A 13,718-nucleotide genomic window follows, 5' to 3' on the forward strand; every position below is an offset into this window, starting at 1 on the left:
GTGTAATTATTAATGATAGGGAATGTTAGAAGTGAACATGTTATGAAGTGTGCATTGGTGGACCCAGGCAGTACAGAATGTCAATGAATGATATGTTTGGATTTTGTTTTGGCAGTTGTGGAAGAGCTGCAGGTCCAGATTCTGAAATTATTTCTCAACAACAAAGATAAGGGATCGGTGAGTAACGGTCGCTCTCAGGAAACATACAGTCAGCAGGAACAGCCTCAATACACACTCCTTGTATGAAAATGAACATGTACCAGCCAGTAACAGTTAGTCATTGCTAGCTGACTGCTACGTACAGGGTGTAGTGGGTGTCGAGCACAGCAGGAATTTAATGCATGCCTTTGCTGACTGTTGAACTGCCCTTGCGGTTTCCAATGACCTCATTAATTCACTGCAACCATGCTCTGCTGTCAGTGCTCTTTTTTGAAAAATACTTTTATTGGCAATTTGCACTTAATATCCAAACTTTGCAGAACAATACAGAAACTACAATAATAACCACCACGGTAACAACATCAACACAAGTATCACAAGCTGTCCCTCCGTCTGACAGTGGCCCAGTTCTATCTTTTCCCTACTTTATTTATATTAGTGTGAATCTTCTAATTTTTTTTAAAAAGTGTTCATATCGGGACTCTTAATGTTTAGTGATAAGAGTTACACACAACTTTACATATGTATTTGCAATTATTGCCAGGACTCTTTTATATCGTTTATAATTAATAATAACATGTGTTTTGCTGGGGAGACTGGTCTGTCCTCCAGGTTTGGCACGTGTGGGAGGGATCTGTATCCTCTCCTGCGAATGGCCTCCCTCCCCGTTTCTTCTCTGCTATATGCAGGTTCCTTTTCATCCAGGTGGTGTTCCCTTCCCCCCAGTTAGTTGCTGGTTCCGAACCGAAAAAAGGCTTGTTAACTTGTTAACTTCTACCATGTGTCGTAGAATCTCTCCTAGGACCCCCTTATTGAGAATTTTATTTTTTCCAGTTGCAGGAACTCGGCCTGGTCTGAGAGCCACTCCCTGGGCTTGGGTGGCGCTGCCGGCTTTCAGCCTAGCAGAAGTCTCTGCCTGGCGATCAGCGAGGTGAAGACCAGGGCATCCACCCACTTTCCCGTCCAGAACTCTGACACCCCGACCACTGCCACTGATCGGTACGACTCCATCTCGAACCCACCACCCAGGACTTAGCCCCGGAAAGGCCGCCCAGAACTCTCCAAGTCTAGGGCAAGGCCAGAACATGTGGGTGTGGTTGGCCGTGCCCCTCTGACACCACTCATATTTATCCACCACATTCAGGAAGAACCCGCTCATGCGTATCTTAGTAAGGTGTACTCTGTGACTTGAGCTGCATCAGGCATAGCCCGGAGGTGGAGTTGATCCTGTGCAGTGCCTCAATCCAGAGTCCTCCCCCTAGCTCCATGCCCAGCTCCTCCCATTTTGTCTGGTCTCGATAGAGGGGTCCTGAACTTTTCTATGAGTTGTCCATAGATGTCACTACATTTGTCATCCCCCAACCAGTCCAGCCCTACCATTGTGCCCAGAAATGTGTGCGCGCGGGTCTCTGGTGGAACGATTTTGTCTCCTTGCGGAGGAAGTTGTGCAGCTTGTTCCCTTTCGGGAGTTGGAGCCTCTGACGGTTCCCCAGGGCTGCCAGTCGATCATCCACATACATTTCCTTCATTCTGTGTCTCCCTGTCGTTCCACATTTCAAATGCGGCGTCTATCCTCGCTGGTGTAAATCTATGGTGTTGCAGGTGGGGGCCTCTATGGATATTGCGCCAAGCTTAAAATTGTGTATGAACTGGTCCCATGTTCTTAGTGTTGGCACTATCATCAGGTTGGAGAGGGAGGGTGTGGGAGGGAGGGAGGGCTCCGTTACTGTGCTTGTCACCGTGAATGAAACTATCCTTAGTGTGCCCACCCCCTTGCCCTTGTTTCGAAAAATGAATGAAACGCATGTCCCATCCTGCCCTTGTTCGTGGGAAATTCAAGATGGCTGCTGGCTACTTCCTCATTTTTGCTGTCACAACGTACGACCTGTTGCACCAGCCCTTTCTACCTCCAACCCTTTCTACCTCCATCCCCATATCCTTGTGCTCCCTCTTTAGTCTCCCCAATCCCTCTTTGGCTTTACTGCCTTTTGCCCTTTGTTTTCCAGTAAGCTCTGTTTTTCCCTTCCCCTCTGCCAGGTGCTTCCTCCCTCCTGTGAGGCGTGCCACGCCTCCTCAATCGCTATATTCCTGTACACCGGCCTGCTCGCGAGTGAAGCAACTCCCCAACAGTCGGTTTCCTCCATTTAATCCCCGACTACCTCCCCCCAACTACCACCCCCCTCCCAATCCTCGCTCTCTCCTCACCTAGCCCTCCTTGACCCCTTGCAGCCCGCATTCTGGCCTCTGCCATCTATCGTTGTTTGCCCAGTCCTTGGTGATCGACCGTGTGGAGACAAAGCTGGAGAACCAGGGTCAGGCGATCGAGAAGATGGACGAGGAGCAGTTTGCCTCGATGGCAGCAGAGGTGGGCCTAATGTGCGATCAGCAGATGTGGCTCCAGGAGAAAGTTGAAGACCTGGAGAATCGGTCGCGTAGGCAGAATATCAGGATGTGGGCCTGCTGGAGAGGAGTGAAGGAGTTGATGCAGGCGCGTATGTGGGAAGGATGCTGGAGAAGCTGCTGGGGAGGGTGCATTCGCATGGTCTCTGGTGGATCGAGCCCATAGGCTAATGAGGAAACTCCAGGGGAATGATCCGCCGAGGACGAAGGTGGTGCGGTTGCACCAGTTCCTGGACAAGGAGCAAATTATGAGGTGGACCAGGCAGATGAGGCGCTGCATCTGCTAGGGCAGTGAAATTCGAGTGTACCAGGATCTGGGTGCGGAGCTGGCCAAGAGTAGAGCAGGTTTTAATAAGGTCAAGGCGGCCCTCTATAAGAGGGGGGTGAAGTTTGGGCTGCTGTACCCGGCACGTCTGTGGGTGACCTACGAAGGCTGGGAATTGTACTTTGGGACGGCGGAGGAGGCGATAGAATTTATCAGAGACAGTGGACTGGCAGGAGAACGTGGACTATGAACTTTGGTGGAGATGCTTTGGTGCTGCTTTTAATTTGCGTTTGGGCCATTTTTTTTGGCTTCAGGTTTGTTTTTGTTCTCTGTTGGAAGACGGGGTTTTGATCCATTCGATTGGGCTTGGGGAGGGGTTGTTTTTGCTTGCACTGCTGGGATGTTTGAGCGGGGTGGGGGGGGATCAGTGGTGGGTAGGATGCTAGGAGTCATGGGTGGGCGAGTTCACGGAAGCGCAGTGGGGGGTGAGCAGAAGGTTAGTGGGAGGATGGGGCAGGGGTTGTTGTTGGGGGAACTGGGTTGGGGGGGTGTACTGCTGACGGGTGGGGTTTTAAAGTGTGAGGGGAGAACGATCGATGACGGAGGGCGCACGAGGGAGTGCCTGAGGAGGTGCGGTACGCAGGTTGGAGGCTGGCCCAAGAGGGACTATGGTTGATCGGCGGGGGGGCTAGGGTACCCCCCGACCAGGCTGATGACATGGAACGTGTGAGGGTTGCATGGGCCAGTCAAGAAAGGCCGTGTGTTTACACATTAAAATGGATTAAAGACGGATGTGACGCACCTGAAGGTAGGGGACCAGACTAGACTGAGGAAGAGATGGGTTGGGCAAGTATTTCATTTGGGATTGGACTCTAAAATGAAGTGGGTGGCGATTTTGATCAATAAGCGGGTGGCGTTTGAGATGGGAAGTATAGTGGCTGACTCTGGGGAAAGGTATGTTATGGTGAGCGGGAAACTGCAGGGGATGCTGGTGGTGTTCGTAAACATCTATGCCCCGAACTGGGATGGTGTTGAATTTATGAGGTGGGTGCTGGGAATTATCCCTGACCTGGACTCTCATTGGTTAATTATGTGGGGGGGGGGGGAGAAACTTTAAGACGGTTTTGAATCCAATACTGGACCGTTCGAGCTTGAGGTCTGGAAGAGTGTTGGCAACAGCCAAGGAGGTTCGGGGGTGATGGAGCACATGAGAGGGGAGTGGATCCGTGGAGTATTGGGAAACCAAGGGCGAAGGTTCGGGGGTTCATAGAGCACATGAGAGGGGAGTGGATCGGTGGTGATTTGGGAGACCGAGGGCGAAAGAACTTTCATTCTACTCCCATGTGCACAGGGTATACTCCCGAATAGACTTTTTTGTGTTTGACAAGACATTGTCAGAGGTGGTGGATATCGAGTATTTGGCAATAGTGGTGTCGGACCATCCCCCCCCACTGGATGGATCTACGAGTGAACAAGGGGGGCGTCCAGCGCCCGTAGTGGAGGCTGGATGTGGGACTGTTGGCGGAGGAAGAGGTGTGTGAGCGGGTGAGGAAGGCCATCTGGGGTTATGTAGAGATTAATGACACGGGGAGGTTTCGGCAGGTACGGTTTGAGAGGCACTGAAGGCAGTGGTCAGGAGGGAGTTTATTTCGATTCGGGCACATCGGGAGAAGGCGGAGCAGCGGAGATAGAAAGGCTAGTGGAGGAAATCCTGCAGATGGACAGGGGATATGCAGAGGCCCCGGAGGCGGGGCTGCTGAAAGAACGACAGAGGTTGCAGATGGAGTTTGGGCTATTATCTACGGGTAAAGCGGTAGGACAGTTGAGAAGGGTGAGAGGGGCGGTATATGAGTATGAGGAGAAGGCGAGCAGGATGCTAGCGCACCATTTGAGGAAGCAGGAGGCGGCGAGGGTGATTGGGAAAGTAACGGACGCAGTTGGGAATACGGTCTTGGACCCGGCGGGGGCGAACGGGGTGTTTAGGGACTTCTGTAGTAAATTGTACGAGTCGGAACCCCCAGCCGGGGAAGAGGGGATGAGGCTTTTCTGGAAAGTTTGGAGTTCCCGAAGGTGGATGAGGAGTTGATGGATGGCCTGGGGGCCCCAATTGGGCTGGCAGAAGTAGTGATGGGACTGGAGGCGATGCAATCGGGGAAGGCCCCTGGTCCGGTCAGGTACCTCCGATCTCCCTGTTAAATGTAGATGCCAAACTACTGCCAAAGACCTTGGCCTCGAGGATCAAAGACTGTGTCCCAGGGGTAATAGGGGAGGACCAGACGGGGTTCGTTAAGGGGAGGCATCTGGCGATCAACATCAGGAGGTTACTTAATATGATCATGACACCTCCAGAGGGGCGGGAGGTAGAGGTGGTGGTGGCCATGGACGCAGAGAAGGCTTTTGATCGAGTAGAGTGGGAATACTTATAGTAGGTCCTGGGCGGTTTGTGTGGGCAGGGTTTTGTGGACTGGGTCCGGTTGTTATATCCGGCACTGGTGGCGAGTGTGCTAACGAACCGGGTGAGATCAGACTATTTTGGGTTACATCGGGGGGGGACGAGGCAGGGGTCTGAATGCGGATTACAGGGTCAACGGCAGGGTTCTGAGGAATGGGGAGGAACAGAGAGATCTTGTCCACAGATCTCTGAAGGTTGCCACTCAAGTGGATAGAGCCGTGAAGAAGGCCTATAGTGTGTTAGCGTTTATTAACAGGGGGCTTGAGTTTAAGAGCCGCGGGGTTATGCTGCAACTGTACAGGACCCTGGTGAGACCACATTTGGAGTATTGTGTGCAGTTCTGATCACCTCACAATAGGAAGGATGTGGAAGCATTGGAAAGGTTGCAAAGGAGATTTACCAGGATGCTGCCTGGTTTGCAGGATAGGTCTTATGAGGAAAGGTTGAGGGAGCTAGGGCATTTCTCTTTGGAGCGGAGGAGGATGAGAGGCGACTTAATAGAGGTTTATAAGATGATGAGGAGGATAGATAGAGTGGACGTTCAGAGACTATTTCCTCGGGTGGATGTAGCTGTTACAAGGGGGCAGAACTATAAGGTTCAGGGTGGGAGATATAGGAGGGATGTCCTAGGTAGGTTCTTTACTCAGAGAGTGGTTAGGGTGTGGAATGGACTGCCTGCTGTGATAGTGGAGTCGGACACTTTAGGAACTTTCAAGTGGTTATTGGATAGGCACGTGGAGCACACCAAAATGACGGGGTGGGATTGCTTGATCTTGGTTTCGGACAATACTCGGCACAACATTGAGGGCCAAAGGGCCTGTTCTGTTCTATGTTCTAGATGAGGGGGGACTTTCAGAGGTGGGATGCGGTCCTGTTGTCTTTGGCAGGGTAGGTCCAGACAGTGAAAATGACGGTCCTCCCGAAGTTTTTGTTTGTTTTTCAGAGCCTTCCAATTTTTTTTCCCAAGGTGTTCTTTAAAAAAGTGAATGTGGTGATCTCGGGATTTGTCTGGGTGGGTAAAACCCTGCGGGTGAAGAAGGTGCTGCTGGGGTGGAGGCGTGGGGGAGGCTGTCTCTTCCGAATTTTATCAATTCTTATTCGGCGGCGAATATTGCAATGGTTAGTAAGTGGGTAGTGGAGAATGGGTCGGTGTGGGAGTGGGTGGAGGCGTCCTCATGTAGGGACCCGGGTTTTGGGGCACTGTTAACGGCACCTCTGCCGTTCTCGCCGGCCAGGTACTCCACAAGCCCGGTATTAGTGGCAGCCCTGAGGGTGTGCGAACAGTGGAGGCTGCATATGGGGTTGGAGGGGTGTCGGTGTGGGCACCGATATGTGGTAACCACCGGTTCGCTCTGGGGGGGGGGGGGCGGGGGGGGGGGCTGAATGAAGAGGTGGCAGCAGGCAGGGATTGAGAGATTAGGAGACCTTTTTATTGATGACGGCTTCCGAGCTTAGGAAAGCTGGAGGAGGAGTTTGAATTGCGAGGTGGGAATGGGTTCGGGTATCTGCAAGTGATGGATTTTGTGCGGAGGCAGGTTTTAACCTTCCCGTACCTGCAGCACCAGGGTCTACAGGATAAGGTGATGTGGGGAGCTTAGGAGAAAGTGGGAAGAGCTGAGTGGGGAGTTGGAGGCTGGGTTATGGGCGGAGGCCCTGAGGCGAGTCAATGCATCCTCGTCCTGTGCCAGGCTCAGCCTGATACAATTTAAGGTGGTCCACAGGGCACACATTACTGTGGCCTGGATGAGCAAGTTATTTGAGGGGGGGGGGGGGGGGGGGGGGAGGAGGGGGGGTTCTGCGAACCATGTCCATATGTTTTGGGCATCCCCGAGGCTGAGGGGTTTCTGGCAGTCATGTCAGAGGATGGTGCCGAGTCCAGAGGTGGCGATCTTTGGTGTGACATCCGTGAGCCCAGGGGGTGAAAGAGGCCAATGTTCGGGCCTTTGCCTCCCTGGTGGCCTGGAGACGGATCCTGCTAGGCTTGAGGGACTCAGGTTAGCGACATGGCGGGGTTTCTCATACTCGAGAAAATTAAATTCGCTTTGAGGGGATCGCTGCAGGGGTTTGCTGGGAGGTGGCAGCCATTCATTGACTTTAGGCTGTCAGCAGGATGGGTGGGGCGGGGTGAGAGAAGGGAGGCATGAGAGGGGCGAGTAAGGGCAGGAGAACCAGCGGAAGGGGGACTGGGGAAAGTGGCACTGTCAGTGTGAGCCATGTTGGCTGAGGTTTGTTACTAGGGGGTGTGATGATAATATTGTTTTGTCCTTGTTGAAACCTGATGTTTAAAATTGTTGCCTCAATATTAATATTTTCTATTTTAAAAAAAAAAAAAACAATTTCTGCATGGCGCTTGGCCAGGTCAGCACCAATGCCCTGGTACAAGTGGATGGAATGTGCTTCCCACTTGCACCCTCTTGCGTTCTTCGTCCACCTCAGGATCTGCTCTTTGTCTTGGTACATGTGGAGCCGCACGACTATCGCCCGTGATGGTTCCCCAGCTCTGGGCCACTGCCGCAGGGACCTGTGGGCGTGGTCTACCTCCGGGGGCTTGGCGAAGGCTCTTTGCCGACCAGCTTCATGAGCATCGCTGCTATGAATTCTGTGGGGTTTCTCCTTGCGTTCCCTGCAGCAGCCTCACGATTCTCCAATTCTGCCGACACGATCGGTTCATCTGATGGTTGATTTTTCCATCAGCACCTTCTGGGTTCTGATCAGGCTTGTTATAACCTGCCTGAATACTATTGGCTGGGGTCTATTGGGTAATATTTTAGTTTAGTAACATTATCAAAATCAATAACAGTACAACAATGACACCAAACACATGGCACCTCCCCCCCGGACCCACATCAGCGGAAAGGCACACCAGCCCAACTCACCAGAATAGGCCACTCCAACATGGAGCACGGCGGAGGAGAGAGAGAAAGAACAGTCCACCCCTCTCAAGAGGGGCATAATTCAGCCCGGAATAACCCCGACACATCATAACCAAACCGTACAGAGCATATCAAAAGACAAGGAACAATGCCAACAGGTGCCGAGGCAGTGCCCTCCCTCGCACCCCCGGCCGGCATCAGTGGAAGGGCGCTCTGAGCAGCCAAAGTCACCGGAAAGGGTCTCGCTGACACGGGGTAATGGAAGAAGGAGAGGGAATATCCCTTCCCCACCAGCATCGTTATTGTGCACCAAAAGAAAACACAAAAAAACGGGCAGAAATATAGCGAAGACACCAGCCCAGACAGTAGACAAAAAGCAGCATCAATACAATAACAAGCATATGAGCAAACATTAAACAACAATATGCAACAGTACGAAGACATCAGCCATTAACATGGCCTTCCAAACTTGAACTCGAAACAGTCATTATTACACCGAAGCGGCCAACAGCCTTCACGGATGTGTCATTACGGCCTCCAAGGTATCCAGTTGAGGTGAGTCACCACCGCCCTCCTCCTGTAGTCCCAATATCCGATCACCTGCTCCAGCCAGCCCCCGGTCCAGGCCACAAAAGTTGGAGTGGTAGGAATAACACATTACTTCCAAACATAGAAAAGGTAAACAGTCAGCAGTCCAAACAAAAGCAGCATCAGATGGTAAATCAGTCCTCCAAATCTCCAGCATGTTGCAGTTGATTCGGGCCGCCGCTCTTCCTCACTGGATTTCTTCCCTCTCCTGCAACAAGGCATTCAAATGAACCAGCCACCACCCTTCTCTCCTCCTTCCACCGAGCAGCAGTCGTCAATCAAATAAGCAGAAAAGGGGGCAGGCAGTTGTTAAATCTAGCCTCAGAGATACAGAGCTTCCCGGTAGAGCCAGCCTCCACATTGCTGGAAGAGGTGCTGACGACAGGGGGAGTGGAGAAGGGGGTAGTGTCGGCAGTTTAAGGGGCTATTTTGGAAGAGGAGAATGCACCACTGGATGGGATCAAGGCAAAGTGGGAGGAAGAGCTGGGAGTGGGTATGGAGGAGGGGTTCTGATGTGAGGTGCTCTGGAGGGTGAACGCCTCCACCTTGTGCGCAACGTTGGGGCTGATGCTGCTGAAGGTGGTATATAGAGTACACCTTACAAGGGTGAGGATGTGCCGGCTCTTTGAGGGGGTAGATGATGTGTGTGAGTGATGCGGGGGGGGGGTCCCCCGCGAATTATGTTCATGTGTTCTGGTCCTGTCCAAAGCTGGAGGCTTACTGGAAGGAGGTTTTAGGGTAATCTCTAAAGTGGTGCACGTGAAACTGGACCCGGGCCCTCGGGAGGCCATATTCGGGGTGTCGGACCAGCCGGGGTTGGAAACGGGTGCTGAGTCAGATGTAGCCTTCGCCTCGTTGATTGCCCGAAGGCTGATCCTGTTGGGATGAAGATCAACCTCTCCACCCTGTACCCTGACGTGGCGGGCGGACCTGCTAGAATTCTTGACTCTTGAGAAGGTCAAATTTGAACAGAGGGGAAGGAAGGCGGGGTTCTACAATCCATGGGCGTTATTCATTATACACTTTCGAGAATTGGATTACATCGAACATTTGGGGGGGGGGGGGCGGCAGGTTGGGAGGATTGAGGGAAGGGGGACGGACTGTATGTGTTGATGGTGACTATGGGTGATTCCTGATTCCTTTTTGTTATTTGTTTATGTTAACGTGCGGGAGGACAGCATGGTGGTGCAGTGGTAGCACTGCAGTCTCACGGCGCCGAGGTCCCAGGTTTGATCCCGGCTCTGGGTCACTCTCCATGTGGAGTTTGCACATTCTCTGCGTGTTTGCGTGTGTTTCGCCTCCACAACCCAAAAGATGTGCAGGGTAGGTGAATTGGCCACGCTAAATTGCCCCTTAATTGGAAAAATGAATTGGGTACTCAATTATTATTTTTTAAATGTTAGCGTGCGGGATGCTGTTTGGGGGATTGGTGGGAGGATGGGATTGTTTTTATTGATATGGGGATTGACATTGCATTCGTTACTGATTATTGTTTATTGTTGGTGGGTGTAAATTTGGGAGAAAGTGTGAAAAAGGAGGAGAATAAAAAATATATATTATTTTTAAAAATCCAGCCTCAGACTGAACCCCAGGCCAGGTCTTACCAGCAAAATGTCCTGCCCCTCCCTCGCTCATGTTTGCAAATGCGTGGAGCAGTCTCTCAGCAATGGAATTGAGAGCCTCCGCAGCCCATGTGTGCTCTCGAGAGTATGCGCTCACCTAATGAGGAGGGTGGAGAAATCATTAGCAGTTACACCTGCATAAACAGAGCTGGCCAGTGTGCTACCAACTAGAGGTGTGATGCAGTAGTGAAGTACGACTACTGCTGCTGTATATATGTAATTGTAAATAAAGTTATTTATTTTGACTCTACAAACGGGAGTTCTGGATTCTTCATGGCCCTCACAAAAGCCTCAAGTGCTGTGATCCGGTCCCCATGGTCCATGCCAGCTTTTTCGAGGTCTCATGTTGTCATCTCCTGGACTTCTAGCCTCCACCCCATATTATCCATTGCCTCCTTTATGGGGGCCATCGCGGTTTCCACTGCCATCTTGACGGCTGCCAGGAGGTCTCTTCTCATCTCCTCCCTATGGGTCTGGAAACTCACTGTCCACTGTCTGTATTCCCATGTGGAGCTCACTGCCCACTATCTGTATTTTTCTGTGGAGCTCACTGTCTACTGTCTGTATTCCCACATGGAGCTCACTGCCCATCGTCTGTATTCCTGTGTGGAGTTCAGTGTCCACTGTCTGTATTCCCACATGGAGCTCACTGCCCATCATCTGTATTCCTGTGTGGAGTTCAGTGTCCACTGTCTGTATTCCCATGTGGAGCTCACTGCCCATCGTCTGTATTCCTGTGTGGAGTTCAGTGTCCACTGTCTGTATTCCCACATGGAGCTCACTGCCCATCGTCTGTATTCCTGTGTGGAGTTCAGTGTCCACTGTCTGTATTCCCACATGGAGCTCACTGCCCATTGTCTGTATTCCTGTGTGGAGTTCAGTGTCCACTGTCTGTATTCCCACATGGAGCTCACTGCCCATCGTCTGTATTCCTGTGTGGAGTTCAGTGTCCACTGTCTGTATTCCCACATGGAGCTCACTGCCCATTGTCTGTATTCCTGTGTGGAGTTCAGTGTCCACTGTCTGTATTCCCACATGGAGCTCACTGCCCATCGTCTGTATTCCTGTGTGGAGTTCAGTGTCCACTGTCTGTATTCCCACATGGAGCTCACTGCCCATCGTCTGTATTCCTGTGTGGAGTTCAGTGTCCACTGTCTGTATTCCCACATGGAGCTCACTGCCCATTGTCTGTATTCCTGTGTGGAGTTCAGTGTCCACTGTCTGTAATCCCACATGGAGCTCACTGCCCATCGTCTGTATTCCTGTGTGGAGTTCAGTGTCCACTGTCTGTATTCCCACATGGAGCTCACTGCCCATTGTCTGTATTCCTGTGTGGAGTTCAGTGTCCACTGTCTGTATTCCCATGTGGAGCTCACTGCTCATTCTGACTATTCCCTTGTGGAGTTCAGTGTCCACTGTCTGTATTCCCATGTGGAGCTCACTGCTCATTCTGACTATTCCCGTGTGGAGTTCACTATCCACTGTCTGTATTCCCATGTGGAGCTCCCTGCCCACTGTCTGTATTCCCCTGTGGAGCACACTGCTCACTGTCTGTATTTCCCTGTGGAGATCACTAACCACTGTCTATATGCCCATGTGGAGATCACTGCTCACTCTGACTGTATTCCCATGTGGAGCTCCCTGCCCACTGTCTGTATTCCCATGTGGAGCTCCCTGTCCACTGTCTGTATTCCCCTCCCTGCTCACTGTCTGTTTTCTCCTGGTGAATCTTGGTTGTACATATTCAGGCTAATGTGTCCTTTTTGAGGCGTGATGCCCTAAACTGATCACGGTCGTCTAAGTGAGATATGGTTAGGAACCTGTTACTGAAGTGTCACTGTCGCCCATTTATATTCACTCCCATTTACCTACTGTACATTAGCCTTTTTGATTGGTCTTTGTACCTAGCTTTTAATGATTTGTGTAGATGGAGTTTGTGGAACTTGAGATGGCACAGCCTTAAGGAGTGTTGGAACTTTGGCCAAGGTGCAGTTAATGTAGGGAGAAAGATGTGTGCAGGATACTGAGGCCAGCGGTGTTGCAGGCACAGCTGAAGATTTCTGCAGTGATGTGTGGACACCGATATTGTTTGAGGTACAAATGGGCCTTATTGGTGCTGGAATCTGAAGCTGGGTACACTGAAATTCATCCATTGAAACTTTTAAGATCTGAAGGGCAGGAATTTGAGCTTCCATCTAGTTGCAAACTGAGGCTGTACCCAATTTTTGAGATGCTGCGAGGTTTAGTTCGACACTAAAATGTTTCAACTTTATCATTTCAGGGCGAGGCATCCAGATACATTTTCCTCAATAAGTTTAGAAAATTTTTACAGGAGAATGCCAACAATCGAGGGGTGAGTATTTGTTTATGATGCGTCCTAATAGAGTACTATGATATTGCATATTAATATTATGTAAGGGCAATCAATATTTTTATGTCTGTGTTTATAATTTTGTACCAGTGGAGAATGTGAAGACCTTCCTGTTGATTCCCTTAGCTCCTATTTCTTTTATTTTGCCTTTATTGTTTTGGTCCATGGATCGTTAATGGAGACATACCTTTAAGTTGAGCAGAGGACGTAAGGAACTCAGTGTCTCAAAATAATACACTGTTATATTTTGTATTTTGGGCAGAAGATCTCAGACTTTAGTATCCAAGAGATTGGAGGGGTTTGTTTCGATTGGTTGGCTGGTGGCCAATAGATTGGCCAGGGACAGTGATTGGTTCCTGTCAGGTGGAGTTTTCAGAGAAAACGTATGAGAAGCCACTGGACCCTCAAGGTGGAAGCAGCTCTCTCTCTGCTGCCTACATCTGAAGGCAGAACGTTTCTAGACCTGCTGCCTCTCTCTCTCTCTCTCCTCTCTCGACTGCTGGCTGCCTGCTATTTCTGTGAGACTACAGTGAAAATCATTACAAGCTGAAGAAAAAGATAACATCAAAAGAAAGCCTAGAATGGAGGAACTAACTGGAAGACGTCCATCTGAAACAAAGACCATAAGACATAGTAGCAGAATTAGGCCACTCGGCCCATCGAGTCTGCTCCGCCATTCAATCATGGCTGATATTTTTCTCATCCCCATTCTCCTGCCTTCTCCCCATAACCCCTGATCCTCTTATTAATCAAGAACCTATCTATCTCTGTCTTAAAGACACTCAGTGATTTGACCTCTATATCCTTTTACTTTCATCATTATGTTACACCCCTCTAACCCTCGTGTTTATTTGTCTGTACGTGTGTAGGGTGGGGCGAGTTAAAAGGTTGCGGTGGGGGGGGGGGGGGGGGGCAGGTTAGAGATTAGATAGTAGTTAACCAGTTAAAATAAAAATTAATTTCAGCTGTGTTGCGGCGCTGGGTCAAG

General features: G+C 50.7%; 1 protein-coding gene across 2 annotated transcripts in view; it reads left to right on the forward strand.

Annotated features, from left to right (window-relative positions):
* The window catches only part of rnf123 (ring finger protein 123), a 718,228-nt gene that overhangs the window by 135,880 nt on the left and 568,630 nt on the right, over positions 1-13,718 (forward strand). For both annotated transcript variants that reach the window (XM_072472026.1, XM_072472027.1), the window contains exons 17-18: positions 116-177; positions 12,641-12,712. In XM_072472026.1, the coding sequence (XP_072328127.1) occupies positions 116-177; positions 12,641-12,712 (134 nt within the window). The remainder of the gene's footprint in view (positions 1-115; positions 178-12,640; positions 12,713-13,718) is intronic.

Source organism: Scyliorhinus torazame, chromosome 13 (assembly GCF_047496885.1).
Source record: "Scyliorhinus torazame isolate Kashiwa2021f chromosome 13, sScyTor2.1, whole genome shotgun sequence".
Classification (NCBI taxonomy): Eukaryota; Metazoa; Chordata; class Chondrichthyes; order Carcharhiniformes; family Scyliorhinidae; genus Scyliorhinus; species Scyliorhinus torazame.